We start from the raw sequence: 16323 nt of genomic DNA on the forward strand, positions 1-16323 counted from the left end.
TGAGTCCCACTGTGTGACTAATAAAATTACTACATCCCATTGGAAGTTGCTTCAGACAGGGGGAAGAGCCCAACATTTCTTACCAAGATAAAAACAGAGGTTTTGGGACACTAAGGGAGCCCCTTTCTCCACCGGACTCCAGCGGAAAACCGGATTTCTCCACATCACCACTGGACCTCTGGAGGGAAACTGCACCTTGTACAGGAGCACTGCTCCAACTGAGCCACATCTGTCACTGCAGGAGGATGCAGCCACCATTTAATGGGACTGCTACCAACACCCTGCCTGTCAGGTTGTATTCTGACTTTGTCAGGGTTTGGAGTTTGTTTCTTTGTAGTACTGTATTTCTATTTTAATTTCTCTAGTAAAGAACTGTTATTCCTAATTCCCATATTTTTGCCTGAAAGCCCCTTGATTTCAAAGTTATAATAATTTGGAGAGAGAGGGTTTACATTCTCCATTTCAAAGACAAGCTCCTGCCTTTCTCAGCAGACATCTGTCCTCCAAACTAAAACAGCAACTTTTTGTTCTTTGTCCGTATATAAGCCGCACCTGATTATAAGCTGCTCTTTGGGTTCAGACCAAAATTTTAATCAAAATAATGCGGCTTATACCGTGAAATTACTGTAAGTCTTGAACAGAGGTACTATTTCAGGATAACTGTACAAAGTTAATAGTTAGATACATGAGAAAAAGTGAAGCTGTAGAGAATGATCATGCATACTGATTAAGTAGAATAGCATATTGGCCAGCCTGCATCCCTCCAGAAATGGTCTGCTAGGTTATGTGTGTCATCTTGAGCTGGAGAGCTCTCAGGAGTTTTTGGGTTTTTCTCAGGACCCAGTTGCAGGGTGAGCAGTCATTGAAGATAATGCCTCTGTTCCCAGAAAGAGCAAGGAAAGTAATCTTACTGCTACCCCAAAAAAGTACTGCTTTATCTTTGTCCTAGAAACAGCTACTGGTTGCTTAATTATTATGCAGACAGTACAAGTGAAATAATACAAATAACAGTTTTACTTCATAAAAGGACAGTCCTCAAGTAAAATTGTGCCTCAATTGTACCTCAAATGCATATCTCTTTTCTCCCTTTAGACTCAAATCTGTATTTCTCCATACAGATGTTGTCATAAACTGTCAGATGATTTTACTGCTTATCTTTCATAGGTTAGTATTTTCTCTAGGTTTCATGTACTTCTCTAACTGCATATTAAGGAGTCTAGTGCTTTTTCCCTGTAACAAAAAATTACTATATTTTGCATTCATATTTTTAAAAATACCTCTTATTGTTTCATTTACACCATCCAAGTTTTGATCTCTCCCCTTTGAAACAGAAATTGAAAATAAAAGAACTTTTACATATATAGGTAAATTAATATGCAATATGAATATTGTAAATTCTGAAGAGCAAAAATGGTGAATGATCATTCAATCCTTTGATCATTTTTTTCTGTTTCTCTCATACTTAGTTCTTTTATATTTGCAGGAACAGGAATAAACCCATGGATAAACTCTTCAACTTCTCTTTTTTCATTCTGTTTCTGTCAACTGACCTTTACTTCTAGAGTAGATACACTTTTTCCATCCTACCCTGATCTCATAAATTTTGAAAGACAGTCAGTATTCTTAAAATGAACCAGCAGTTTTAGTAATATGAATGAGGCAGAGGAGACTTTTGTCTTGTTGGGACTTAAAACAATTTAGATCAGCCTACAAATTATATTTTCAGATGTCTTGAGCAAAACTACAAAACAGTTACTTGGATATACTTGCACTGTATTCATCACACAGTAGTAGTACTAATTATAAATGCTGTTCATTGAAGGCTGCAGCAAAATATTCCTTACTTTGGTGTAGGTGTCTGCGATGTCTGTGCTATCTGAGCTCCAACACTCATCAAGTGAGGCTAATGAGGCCTCAAAATTAAGAGCTGCCACTTTGCAGGGTGTCGGGATAGTGCAGAGAATGGAGGTTGGGAATAAATTGCTCAAAATTGCTGAAACCAGTGAACAAATATAATGGTGCATTCTGAACAAACTGCAAGTGCTGCCCTATAGTGAACTCCACAGAGAGGAAATTGCAATGATTGAGTCATATGGTCATGAGCATGAAGTTTGCTATAGTAAGGAGATCGTGAGAAAAATGCTAGAATAGCCTATGTCTTTTTTTTCTTTATTGAAAGAAAATACATGAGTCAAAACCTGCATTATTAGTGGGAAAAAAATCCAAATTCTGAATTTCAAGCACTATCTTCAAATGGGCAAGCATAAAAGAAAAATTAGTAATCTACAGAAAGAAAAAAATTATCATAGCAAGTAGTGATGATCTGCTTTGTTTGTCCTAGATGAGGGTAGGAATTGGAGATTTAAAAAACCAAACAAAAAAAACCATAAATTCATGTTTCATTTATCAAGAAGCAATTTATTGGCAACTGCTTCTCATAATCAATCTTTATTGCTCTTTTTTACTTTCTCTTTATATAAAATAAGAAAAAATATCTATAGGCCTGTTAAAAATTTCCTTCTTTGGTTCACTGTATGAGTATTTCAAAGAATGTACACCTTATAGTTGTTATGAATGACACCTTTGTGATACCAGATGCATGAGAAGGGTAAGGAAAGATGTTATCTTTCATAAATCTTTGGTAGAAAAGTTGGAATTTTTTTTCCTGCTATGTATGCATCACTTCTCATTGAAATTAAGCAGGACATTTTTCTGTGTCTAATTGTGACATTTTTGATGTGTCTTAATCGAGAATTGCATGAAATTCAAGACATTTAAAGGAGAAATATAGGTGGCAGCAAGCTAAACTGGGAATTTATTTAACACATACTGTTTTAGATGCACACACACATGTAAGCAAAGGTCATAAATCTACAACCCTCTTGAGCAATAAGGGAGGGGAAAGAAAATCAATTCTAATCAGGAGAGCAGTGCTATACCTCATAATAACAACTTCTCCATACACCTGAGGCACTTAGTAACATTTTGTATAAATTTTAAGCAAAACCTCTTAGTTTTATTCTGTAATAGAACAAGGTGGAAGCAATATACCTTTTATAGTTTCACTTCCTTTATTTAGTAGTTCTTGGTTTTGTTGTCTCTGTAATCATTAAAATCCAGATTAAATATAATAGCCATGCACTTCTTTGTCACAGGAGTATAAAAGGTTTGTTTAAAATCAGATATGCTGCCATTAAGTGATACATTGTGTGATCAATCTTTCAAGGCATCACTGAGGTATGGGTATGGGTTTCATATTTCATTTGCTCAAGCGAACTTTATAAAATTGGATTATATCATTGTTCTTGAACTAACTTGCCTTGTATCTTTGTAACCTAAGGTGCATACAAATTCATTGGAAGAAAATTAATTCAATTTCTGTGCAGTTAATAGAATCATCCAGAATAACTAGCAATTTTATTTCCTTAGCATTTGGTTTTTTTCCTATGTTGAAAGTGAGCTGTGATTTTTTTCATGTAAGAAGTTCATCATCTTCAGTCTTTGAAAAAAAAAAGTATTTCATATATTTCTAACCTGTTAACTGTGTAACCTGGAAGTCTAGCACTTCAGAGATTAAATAAATGAACCTGTACATATTAAATATTTAAAAGATGTTATAAAATGTGTTAAATTTTCAAAATAGGTTTTTATTCTTTCTAAATGCAACAAGATGGATACATGTAAGTGTACCTATGTATTTTTGAGCAACTGATTAAGCTTAAGCTTGTAAGTATTGAATTATAGTCAGACTAGCATTGCCATATCTTTGTACATTTTCTGTCACAAACCTTTCTCCTTCCTCTCTTTTTACTGTATGCACAAGTTCCTTTCTCCTAAATTGATGAAATTATACTTCCTAAAGCCATAAACAGTTTTCCTTGATATGTAGTACACAATTCTACTATTCTTAGCTTTCCAAATTGTATATTGCCCTTTCAATACATTAAACAACAGAAGCGATCAAGTTACAGTTTTTAAATTGTGAGGATTTGAGAGCAAGATTCTGCTTTTTAGCTATTATAATATTTAGAGTGTAATGTTCTTTATATTGGATAATTGTGGTTTTTGAAAAGTAGATACTTTAATAAAAAATAAAAAATAGACATGTGACACCAATATAAAAAGTTCTACTAAAAACATGGATTTTTTGGTTGTTTAATCATTTATTTAAAAAAAACCAGCTAATTCATAGTTAAATACTTACACCAAGTTCCAGATATAATCAAGATCAATCCAAATTTCTGTGTCACTGTTAGCTATGCAGCTGAAAGTGAATTTTCCACAATCTTCTGTGAATTTTGTTGTTGATAATCAATAAATACAAACCTTGGTGCCTCTTTATGAAATATTTGTTTCCATTTGTTAGCTCATAAAGAATAAGCTTCATGAACTGCAAGGCCACTTTATCAATTTATTATTTATTCATTTTTAAGCACTACAGCAGTTAATTAAATTTACCAGAAAGTCATCTGTAGTTTAAAAGCTGAGTTTGATTTCCTTTAAACGAATAGTAAATAATTACTGCTAAAGTGGAAAAGATCAGATATTGAGAAGCTGGATAATTGAGAAACTGAGGAATGTGTTTTTCCTACAATATTTTTCTTTTCATGTCGTCCTTTTATAATTGCATTCCCATCTCTGTGTTTGCAGAGATTTATTGTTCATGTTTGGCAGTTTGCCAGTACTATGAACCATGTTTTGCTTTGCTTTACCCACTGTGTAGCCCATAAATCAACTTTTCGGAGGCTGTGTGTCAGGAAATGTTAAATGTGAAGATATAACAACGTCAACAATAACAACAATAATAATCTATTTTTATCCAGAATTAATTCACTATAATACACATGGCTGAAAATACAGTGAGGGTCAAATACTACTTAACCTTCATGTGGCTTATGGAAAAGTAGAGATTCTCCATGGACAAGCATAGAGAAATCTGGTTTAGAGAAAGATTAGAATCATCATTACCACAACCCTTTTGGTGTCATATTTTGCAGCAGTTGATTTTGGAAGGCAGTTAGTGCAGCAGGCAGGATATGTGGAAGAGACAGGCAGAAAATCAGAAGTGCTTGTGGCAAATTAGGGAAGTATATTAGTTTTTCATGACTTAGAGTCACTGTCCAGTCTAGATGAAGCATGGTAAAGCCAGCACCCAGAAATAATGCTCACAGAGCTCATACCCTGCAGGACGCTGGAGGTTTTGCTGACTGAGATCCCAGCCTCCTGTCTATGGGAAAGGAAAAATGAGGGGCAGATGAACAGTTTGATTCTCTACTATGAATTTATTGATTCAGGCTGTGCTGCACCCATACAATGGCTGTTGGTGGGGAAGGGTGTCCCCTCCTTCATGATCAGTACAGTGTGTGGCCTGATGCCTCAAGCCTCTCCAAGCTGCCTGCACAGTCTGAAAGAGTTGCTTTTCAGGAAAAGTGATAAGTGAATTCTCAGTTTCCATGTACTCACTGTTGGTTAACTTGAATCTCTATTTTAATGAAACTATACTTCTATACAAAGATTAAACTTCTTGCAGTATTTTATACAATCAAGTGTATTCTTTGTAAAACAAGTATAGAAATATTAATTTATAGAAAGTCATCATAAACTGGCAAATCCTAACAGAAGTAATTTCTTTCTTATGGCTCGTAATAATATTCAAAATTTTTTCTTGTATTTTTTTATACAATACTTTTTGTGCCGTAATTAGAAGTTAATTTAATTGTTATTCTTGTCCATTCTAGGTACAGAGATCCAGAAATAAGCAGTTACGTGAGCTGTTTCCAGATGGATTTAGTATTCATCATGCAGGAATGCTGCGGCAAGACAGAAGTTTGGTTGAGAACTTGTTTTCTAATGGACATATCAAAGTCTTGGTTTGTACAGCTACACTTGCTTGGGGTGTCAATCTGCCTGCTCATGCTGTTGTTATTAAGGTAAGAACTTCCCTACTCTGCAAGGGGTTATCTTGTCTTAAAAGAAACCTGTGAAGAAGTATAGATAGCAAGATCTCTTGTGAGTTTTGGGCCTGGAGGGGAAATATCTGATTGACTTGAAATGTTATTTATATCTCATTAAACTGATTCGCTCCAGTGGGAGTCTAGTTTGTATAGTAAAGATTTAAATATATCAAAGATTATGAAAGGATTAGTTAAAGTACACTTCTGAAATCATGCTATATTTGCCTAATTTCAGTATTCAGCTCATCAGGATTATATTCATGTGTATTTATGTTAATTTTTATTAACTTTTCCTCAACCAGGGAACACAAATATATGCTGCGAAAAGGGGCTCCTTTGTTGACCTTGGAATTTTAGATGTCATGCAGATATTTGGTCGAGCTGGACGGCCTCAGTTTGACAAATTCGGAGAAGGCATCATTATTACAACTCATGATAAACTCAGTCATTACCTGACTCTTCTTACACAGCAGAATCCAATTGAAAGCCAGTTTCTTGAAAGCCTTGCAGACAACTTAAATGCAGAGGTAACCTTTTATTTGTTTAGAGAAACTAGCAAATTTTTAATGATTGACATTATTTGAAACAAAAATGCAATATTGTCACACAATAAAATTTTCATTGTACATATTTTATTACCCTTAGTGCGTAGGTATGTATGTTTAAGTGAACTGCTACATATGTGAAAATGGGGGTCTTTTGCAAAAGATAGTAGGTAGTCAAAGTAGGATAGAGGGTCAAAAAACCATTAAGATAAAACTGCAGCAACACAGCATTTACCTTTTAATCAGAAGCAGTATTAGTACAGTAATTTCATGACTATAAGGTGCACCCTTTTGACTTCAATTTTGGCCTGAACCTGGAAGTGCGCCTTATAGTCCGGTGTGCCTTATATATGGACAAAGTTCGGAAATTTGCCAACCCGGAAGTGTGAGCCATGAGCCGCGGCGGGAGCTGGCAGGGCCAAGGCCAGTGGGTGCAGGTGGGACCGTGGGACCGCAGCAGCCGGGTGGAGGCAGGGCCATGGCACCGCAGCAGCCGGGTGGAGGCGGGCCCGCAGTGCTGTGGCAGTTGGGTGGAGGCGGACCCGTGGGGCCATGGTGCTGTGGCTGCCAGGTGGAGGCGGGGCCGCTGCCAGCAACCACGCAGGGGGAGCCAGCAGAGGATCCTCACTGCAAAAAAATAGAGTGCCTTATAGTCCGGTGTGCCTTATATATGGGCAAAAGTTCGGAAATTTGCTGACACCCGGAAGTGCGCCTTATAATCCGGTGCACCTTATAGTTGTGAAATTACTGTACATGTTCCGAGTAATTGAAAAGTAAAATCTGCAAAAAACTTAAAGCCTGTCTTGCTGTATGTAACCAAATTCACGTATTTGACTGCAGTGTAGGAAGAATAATGGAACTTGGCTTTAACTTTTTTTTTCAAAGGCCCTAGACATTTTTTTTGGTTGAAGTCAACTGGTTTAGCTAAACTGAAATGTCCAGTGACTTAAAACTCCTTATCATTTTACAAGATGTGAGGTTTATTTGGTCTATTAAGAATAGTCTTTTAAAGATGCTTGTTATTTTTTCTACACAGTTCTTACACAGTTGTTTATTTTAGCTTTTCATCACTTTTGCAATTTACCCATCTCTCTTTCTACTACAAAAAAAAGAGGAAAAATAAATGGAAGGCATACTTGCAGCAGGCAAATATATTGCTCTCAACTGTTTCCTAATGGCAACACCTAATGATCCTGGAGATAGACACCTCTGAGTATTCTCTAAGTGGAACTGGATGGATAATCTGTTTAAAATTGCACAGTAGCAACTTACACATTAGCAGTAAAAATTTACATCCCAAAGTTGGTTTTGTAGGTCAGGATTATCTGTGGTGATTGTTGAGCACCCCAATAAGTCAAGTGAGAATTATCTGGTCTTGGGATACTGTGTGCCTTTTGACGAGGAAAAAATCCAGCCAGATTTCATAGAAGAGCTTTAGGGGTTTTTTTTAGATGCATGAAGCAGACAATGAAACAAGGTTTAGGTAGGCTTTCCTTCATAGCAGAGGAGTTTGCTACTTTTCTTTTAATATAGAAAGTTAGTCCTTTTTTTCTGATTTTATGTAATGGTAGTAATCTGAAAAGAACAGTGTAGTCATGGCTTTAAAATTACCCCAGATTCCATAAAGTGATACAGTATCTGACTAAAGATGCAGTCAGAATTTTGTTAATTACTGTGATAAATGATGGTTAGTAGAAATAACAATGGAGTACAATATATGTGATATTACTTATCCTCCTGTCATAACATGCAGGAAAAATGAGTGCCTACCAGATTACAGGTAACCAATACTATGAGCACTGACAAGGACCTATTGTGTCAGTGTTTTTTGGAAAGTAACTTTGTCATTTCCTTATATCTGGAGTCAGTCTAAACTTCTGTGTATGCTGATTTGATCTACTATAGTGGAATTCTCTAAGAAAGATACAAGTGGTTTAGAAGAAATTGTTAAGTTTATCTGGAGATGACTATTCCAATAGGCTGCAACATTCTGAAAAAAGAACAAAACATGTTTTAAAATATATGCCATTATATGAATCAGTATCTAATCTTAGGAAACGCATTCAATTTTAGAAATCTTCTGCCCTTTGATAGTAACAAAGCACTGTATGAATACAAAAATAAGGGTTTTGACTGATTTGTTACAGAAATCAAGAGAAGTAGGAAATCTGCACTGATGGGTAATAAAACAGCATATTGTAGGAGCAGAATCTGCTTTTATTACAAGTCATTCAGGAAATCCAAATGCTTATTCTCTAGTTGTAAAGAGAAACAAAATAAAGGCCAGAAGCACTGCTGGATTGTTTAAATTCTTAATTTGTTATGGACATACCAGTAGCTGAAAGAAGGGCTGATAAAATGAAGGCTGCAGTTGAAAGTATGGGAAGACTTCATGTTTCCACAAGAATATGAAATTGCTTTTATCTAGACCAGGTCTCTTGGCAGAAATAGGTAGATAGTAAGAATGATTCAGATTTGGGGTAATAGAGTACATAATCCTAGCCACGCAATTGATAAGTGGAATCCAGGGCCATGAATTTTGTACCTAGACTTATGTGGTGCAGGAGAGAAAATTTGGGCAATAGAGCAAAAAATATTGCAGTAATTTCTAAACCCCATATAAAAATTAATTTTCTAGAAGCAGAAAATTTTCAGAGGGATGGGCAAAGGAATAAATGAGTTTCTGTGAAAGGAACCCACCATTTTTTCTGTATGCTTCAGGAGAGAACAAAGGCAAATCAAAAGTATACAGCAGAGTATTGTGAAATAATAGATGAAGTAATATGGCAAAAGATTGCATCTATCCTGGGACAAGAACCAGGATGTTTTGGCTGCAATGAACCAGTGGCATGTTTAGAAATCAAAACTATGTCAGCTGGGCAGTTAGACAGTGGAACTCTCTACAGGCAGCTGTTTCTAAACAGAAAAGTACTTTAAAAACTGTCCAAAAATGGAATAAAAATCCGTTTAAGGATATCAAGTGCAAAGCCAATACCTTTAACTAAAGACCTTGAGATGCAATAGTTAAATAATTTGGGAGAAATTTATTATGCTTCTTCCTCATTGCCACATTTTGCCCTTCAGCACTTGGTATTACCTAACCTCAGAGACAGCTGATCTTGATGCTTCAGTACTTTTGTTCTTAGGAGAACTACACACTAGGAAAACCTGAAATATATTCAACTTCCTTGAGTTGACACCAAAATTAAGACTTTAAATGTGTATATCAACATGTCAGTCCACTGTGAATTCTCTCCTGCAGATCTGAGTTTTGGTTTGGTTTTGTGGGGATTTTTTCTCAAAAAATTTAGCAGAATAGTAAATGGTAAGTGATGATCAGTGAAGTCATGGAGATGCCCTTTTCCTTTTTTTGCTGAAATTTTACCAGTGGGCATAATAGAATGTAAAAAGGAATAAAACAAACAGCTGGTTAAGGTACTTAGTTGAGAGGAGCAAGTTCTGGGGCAGTTGACCAGCTGGCAAACAGAAAATACCTACGGCTGTCTTTTCTGGAAATACAGGAAGAAAGATAAGATGCAGGGGATGTGGTTTAATTAGACCATAAACTTTAACTTATCTGGGAACTATCATCAATAGCTCATACAATGCAGGTCACCATTCCTTCCCTAATGGTTTCCACCTGATAGAGCCCTCCCTGACAACCACAGCTGGACTCCAGCTTGTTGCTGGGACGACTCCTTTCCCCAGAGAACTTAGGAAATGATTTGCAGTGCTGGACAGTGGGTATACCTTCCCCAGGGTGTGTGTCTTAACTTGCATGTGCTTGCGATTTTCCTCTGAAGACAGGAATGTAGAACACGGTGACTTTTTTAGTCTGGACAAACCTCTTAATCTTTTGCCTTGAAAGAAAGGATTCTCAGAAGAGATGAAAAATTCCTTCAGGGTCCTTCCTAAAAAAAACCACTCAGGAGGTGGATGGCTGAATGGCTTATCTAGGTATGGGGCAAAGCACAGGAGATTCTGTCCAACTTGGGACAATTCTAATAGCATTAATTATTTCAAAAGTTGCATAAGAAGAAGACCATAGTTCTATAGGGCTGAAATAGTAATTTAAAATCCACTGGCTTCCAAAGGAAACAGAAGATTGCTTATAAGGTTGTATGAAAGGTTCCTTTCTCTCTTGCCTTAACAATAAATATTTAATTCATATATAGAAATTCTTTTTGTGTAATCTGACTCGATCATACAACAGTAACAGATATTATATTTGTGAAAAAGGCACATATATGTAAAAAAGAATGTATATGCTATAAAATAAGTTTAGTATGTATTATAGGTAATATTTTTATGCCATTTTCTAATCTACAGAAATATGCATTTTTCAAAAATTGCCCTCCAAAAGCCATGCTACTTATATCTATTTGCACGTTTTTGAAAATCAAAACCACCTCCGCTGAAATATTATTCAACTTGATAAAGTTTGTGGTATAGCATTTGTAAAAAAAAAAATAAAAAATAAAAAAGTGGGGGGGCAAAAAGAAAATAAATAACAAGAAATGCTACTAAGCACATCGCTCAATGATGGCAACATCAGCCACTGCAAAACTAGTTAGAATTGTGTGATGCTGATTATTGCTGTAATTTAAAATTACACAGTGAGTTGGATAAATATAGTACTCAAAATTGCATTCTGTGAGTGATGAAACATCATTGTTTACCTTTGAACTGTGAAAAATCAAAAGTGTTTTATGACCATGCAATTGGACAATACAATGCTAAGACTCTAAATGTTTCTACTCATCAATTATTCCATCTGTAACTAAAGGCCTAATACAGGGTTGAGGAAATGCTGGAAACTTGGGTCATTCATACTGTTTTAATGCAGGGTAAATGATCAGTTCATAAGAACTTTACTTGAACACTAGATGGCAGCAAATATTTAGAAATTACTCTGGTTTTTTGGCTGCATAATATTGAAGTTGGGGGAAGAAGGAAAGTGCAGTACTAGATTTCAGTACTGTATCTGAAGCCCAACTGTATTTCACAATTGCTTTTTTCCTTCAGTTTTGCTTTTATCTTATTAAAATGAATAGAATAGAATAGAGTAGAATAGAATAGAATAGAATAGAATAGAATAGAATAGAATAGAATAGAATAGAATAGAATAGAATAGAATAGAATCAGATATTTGAACAAATGAGGCAAAGAAAAAATGAGGGGTGTTTTGTTTTGTTTTTTTCAGACTTCGTGGTCCCCAGTAACAAGAATATTATGTTTTCACGATTGTGAAGGTGGTTGTTGAAAATGCTACTTGTGGACTATGTTGTTAAGCTATTTCAAGTTGTGCACTGAAAGATATTTGAGTCATGCAAAGAAACCAAATGCTCCAAATAACCTGTGTACAAACCAAGTAATAGTAACCTGTGGGCTCTATTCCATGTTCTCCCTGTAGTAGTATGTGAAGAACTGAATGTTTTTGTAGCAACTTCAATGCATTATGTAGCTGTATGCTTTGAAAAGAAATGCAATTGGACTTCCCCCAACCTCCTTATGCTTTTGAAGAACAAAATACCACTCGAAAAATGTGTTAAGCAAAGCCTAGGGTTACTAGGTGTGGTATTAGACATTGATAATAATAAGGTTTTGCTGGATTTAAGTTCACTTAAGGCAGATATGGCTTTCATTGTTATTTTTTACCAGATATTTATGTTATTTGAAAAAAAATGTCAGTATTATTATTAAGGTCTAGATACTTCAGTCTGAATATGCATATGTACTCAGTACTGCAGGCTTTTTTTAATTACTAATTCTGCCAAGTCACGTGGAAGATTTATATGAAATCCAAACACCAGTAAAACAAAAATAGCTTTAAAAATGCAGTAATGGTTCACAAAACTTTAGTAAGAGGGACTTCTGCTTGTTTTAACAACCAGCAACAACCAAAAAAGTTTTGTTCATAGGACATGCAGGAAACATTAACTTCTTCTGGTAAAAGCAGGGTAACTGGGATTAAGCGGTAAAATGCTTCTCGTGAATGTAACCAGTACAAAATAGAGCTGAAGATATCAAGTAAAAATGTGTGTGGGGTAAACAACTTAGTGATAAAGTATTGAATTTTCAAAATAAAAAATTCACTTAATAAAAAAATGGTTTGGCATACCTGATTTAGCCTTGAAATGTAAATAAATATGTTTTTATATATATATATGTGAATATTACCTGTTCAATTTTATTTTATTTTGATATAACAAAGATGTAGCAAGTACCTGTGTGTTTGACTTGCAGCTACAAAAGGAGAAAACTATTTACAAAAGCTATGTATAAAGAGATTGCCAAGTATGAGGAAGAAAAAACCTAAAAATTCTTGGTCTCATTTTGTTTAGGATCTGATAGTGCTTTCACATTGGCATGATGAAATTAATCTTTTAAATGTAGATCCTTTTCTTTTCAAGTACTCTTCTTTAAATTACCTTGCATATCCACTAAAGAATTATTTTGGTTTGTCTTTTTATTTTTATAACAAGCTTGCTCAATAACATCTTTTAATTATAAAAATTATAAGTGGTGTAGGAAAGATCATTTATGGTCACTGTATCTATAGTATTGTGTCAAAGCAACCCATGTTATTAAATGTTCCCAAGATAAAGATGCATAAGTTATTGTTTTTGGATTATTTCAAAATTATTTAAGTTGGAAATATCCTGACACTTTCTTTAATCTCTTGCTAATACTCTGAATTCCATGTGTTTTCAGCCAAGTACTTATGTGCAACTGTAACATATATCTTTAATTTTGTCTCTTCTCCTATTTCCAGATTGCTCTTGGCACAGTAACTAATGTGGAAGAAGCAGTAAAGTGGATAAGTTACACTTATCTTTATGTACGGATGAGAGCAAATCCATTAGTATATGGCATCAGTCACAAAGCTTATCAGGTATAAAATGCATTTTAAAAAAATCTGTAACCTGTTCTGAGTCTCTAATCCTTCTCTGATGTGAGGATAAATATTTGCTATTTCTACTTATCCTGGCATCAGCAATTCTTTTAAAATGGTTAAAAAAAGGAAGATACTATGTGTAGCAGAGTGTTTTTAACACTGAATTATGAGGCCCCTTCTGTTCACATAAAAATACATTTTAACTGGTCAAGTTATGCTCCAAAGGACACCATTCATTCTTATCACACAGTTACTGTAACTTAGGCTGTTTTCAGTGTTTCAGTTTTATAGACTTGATACAAATGATAAGAGAAAGCATTTTTTAGTTGCTTGATTCCCCCTCACCTCTGTCAGCTTTTGTTTTAGAATGTTTTTTAATTGTGTGATATTTTCTTTCATATGACTTTTTAATTATAAGATATTTTTATTAATTTGTTTAGATTTTTTTGTTTGTTTATTTGCAAGCATTCTGTGCTGTGATATGAATCAGCACATTTACTTAATGGGTTTTTTCCCCAAGTTTTTTCCATTATCTGCAATTTTTCAGAAGATTAATAGTTTACAGATTATCTAAATATTATTGCCTTTTTCTTTGTGCAGCTGTTTATAAGCATTTAATGTTAATATATTTAGACAGAGTTAATTGAGCCTAATGCAGGTCAAACTCACGACTGTATGGTAACTGAGTTTATTTCAAGAATCCATTTTGTGACTTCATAATTTATTTTGACTTTGTGAGCAGCAGTTTGTTAGGTCATGGTGACCTGGAGGTAAATGTCAGCAGACAGTTTTTTGATAATTTTTGTCTCTGACAGTGGAAACTGCAGTGGACATAGGTGAAGGAAACTTCTGCAGACACTTTTAGACCTCTGGTCATCTCAAATTTATTTTCTATAAAAAGCTATATAGTACATAACCATATGTTAATATAGCAGTATATAACACAGACCACAAAGTAATAGATAAATGAGAAGCAAAAACTGATTTGCTAGTGAAAAGAATGTTGCTGTCCATTAACATAAATTCATTTTTTTGTTTCACTATCGAATTCTAGGCTAAAAGAAATGTAACCGTGGTGATAAGAAGTGGTGAAAAAAGCAATAAAACACTAAAAGAAATATTTTTTATAAATTTTTAAAATAATGAACAAGAATTTCTCCCTTTCCCCCTGTTCTAGTGTTTCTATTTAGCTGCTGAGAAAGTGAGGATTGCCAGCACTTGTATTCTTCCACTAACCTTCTTTCTGCTCATTTTGATTTGATGTGCTAATACTAGGCATTCATATTTTTGAGTTAAGGCAGTAAGAAATTATGTCAATATGAAGTGTTACCCATTCGTGTAGGAGCAAAACCAGTGCAAATCCCATTGTTTTCTAGATAAGCAAGTTTTTAAACATCAAAGCTTATGTGTGTTAGAGAGTATATGGATGCTATAGTGCCAGATTCAGGTATAACCAAATCTTTGGTCTGTTAGACCGTTCTGGATACAGGTATCCAATTTTCATAATTGGTGTCTTAGTATATTTTAGGAATGTTGCAATATGCCAATTTCTATCTCTGTTTTTACTGACAGTCAGTGTTATCCATTCAGAATCCCTATATCCCTCATGGATCACACTTCCAAGCTGCTTGATGAGACTGAGATCATGCAAACTCATTCCCCATTCCCTTTCCACTGGTGTTCACCACATCCAGTAATTACTTTAGGACACCCACTCAAGAGGATGCACATCTTTGGTAGTCTACATGTTGTCTCCAGGATCTTTCTGGGCTGCACACAGAAACAGGCTACTACAGGTCCACTGCTTTGGTTTGTGATTTTTCAAGTCATTTACCAGAAATGCCAATAATGCCCCTAACTGATTCTTGAAAACGGCCAAAATTAATGATGAGCAGCAAGAGAAAACAAAGAGTGGAAGGCAAAAGTGCAACAATGCAAATGTATTAGTGAAGTCTGTAATATGAATTACAGGCATTTTTTCATATTTCTGGGGTTCCAATGAAAAGGTGCCTGGATTAAATAAACTCCTTAGTCTATTTTCTCCTCTTTTTGGTTCCACTCTTAGGTGTTCCCACAGTTAAGCAGAGCTTTTTTTATCACCATAAAACTTATGTTTAGCTATAAAAATTAGAGGAGCTTGTGCCCAACATTTCTCTCAGTAAGTCAGAGAAAACGGCGTGGATAATAATGTACTTTATCATGAATAGTAATGTACTTTATCATGCATTTTAAAATTTCCATATGCATACTCCAGACCTGCTCAGTTTCTTACTGTGGACATGCCAAGGCTCATTTTAAAGAGAATGGCTTAAAGCTGTTCTAGGCTGGATCCTTTATTCTGAGCATTTCTAATTATCCAAGTTCAACAAGAAGGGTGCTAACCATGGATTCTCTAAACTCAAATATTGTTTCACAGCTTTTTTGAGTTGGTGACCTTTCCTTTAAAGTTAAAACTTTGTAAAAAATGTTAGTGCACTGTTGCAACTTTAGCTTTTATTTAAACCAAAAGATTGGCAGATACTTTGGACAAAGAAGTAGGGAGTAATTTTGATATTTTTAAAAAATTTTTCCCCCACAATAGTTTTAAGAAATGTTGAACATCTGGCATCTAGATCACTTTTTTTTTACCAACTCTGCTCTGAAATTTGACCTCAATGCATGACTTACTATTCAGAAAAGAAGTCTAGACCTTTGCCATCTTAGCTTTTGACTTGAAACTAAGGCAAGCCATAACTAAGGAGAAACAGCTTCAGGGTAGCTGGCAAACATGGAATATTAGGAACTAGTCTCACAGCTGCTTTGTGGAGATGACTACGTTTGTCTGCAGCTTCAGTGAGATGATGTACTTCTGCACAAAGGTGAAACTGAATCCTTGCCCAGGGAAAACCAGAGCAAACCAAGGCACAACAGTTCTTAAAGCCTGCCC

The 16323-nt window shown here is 35.1% G+C and overlaps 1 protein-coding gene across 1 annotated transcript in view; it reads left to right on the top strand.

Moving 5' to 3' along the window:
• The window catches only part of ASCC3 (activating signal cointegrator 1 complex subunit 3), a 261017-nt gene that overhangs the window by 155698 nt on the left and 88996 nt on the right, over positions 1-16323 (top strand). The window contains 3 exon segments of the mRNA XM_033054769.1: positions 5739-5930; positions 6257-6481; positions 13275-13394. Coding sequence (XP_032910660.1) covers positions 5739-5930; positions 6257-6481; positions 13275-13394 — 537 coding nt within the window.

This window comes from Catharus ustulatus, chromosome 3 (assembly GCF_009819885.2).
Source record: "Catharus ustulatus isolate bCatUst1 chromosome 3, bCatUst1.pri.v2, whole genome shotgun sequence".
NCBI classification, from domain to species: domain Eukaryota; kingdom Metazoa; phylum Chordata; class Aves; order Passeriformes; family Turdidae; genus Catharus; species Catharus ustulatus.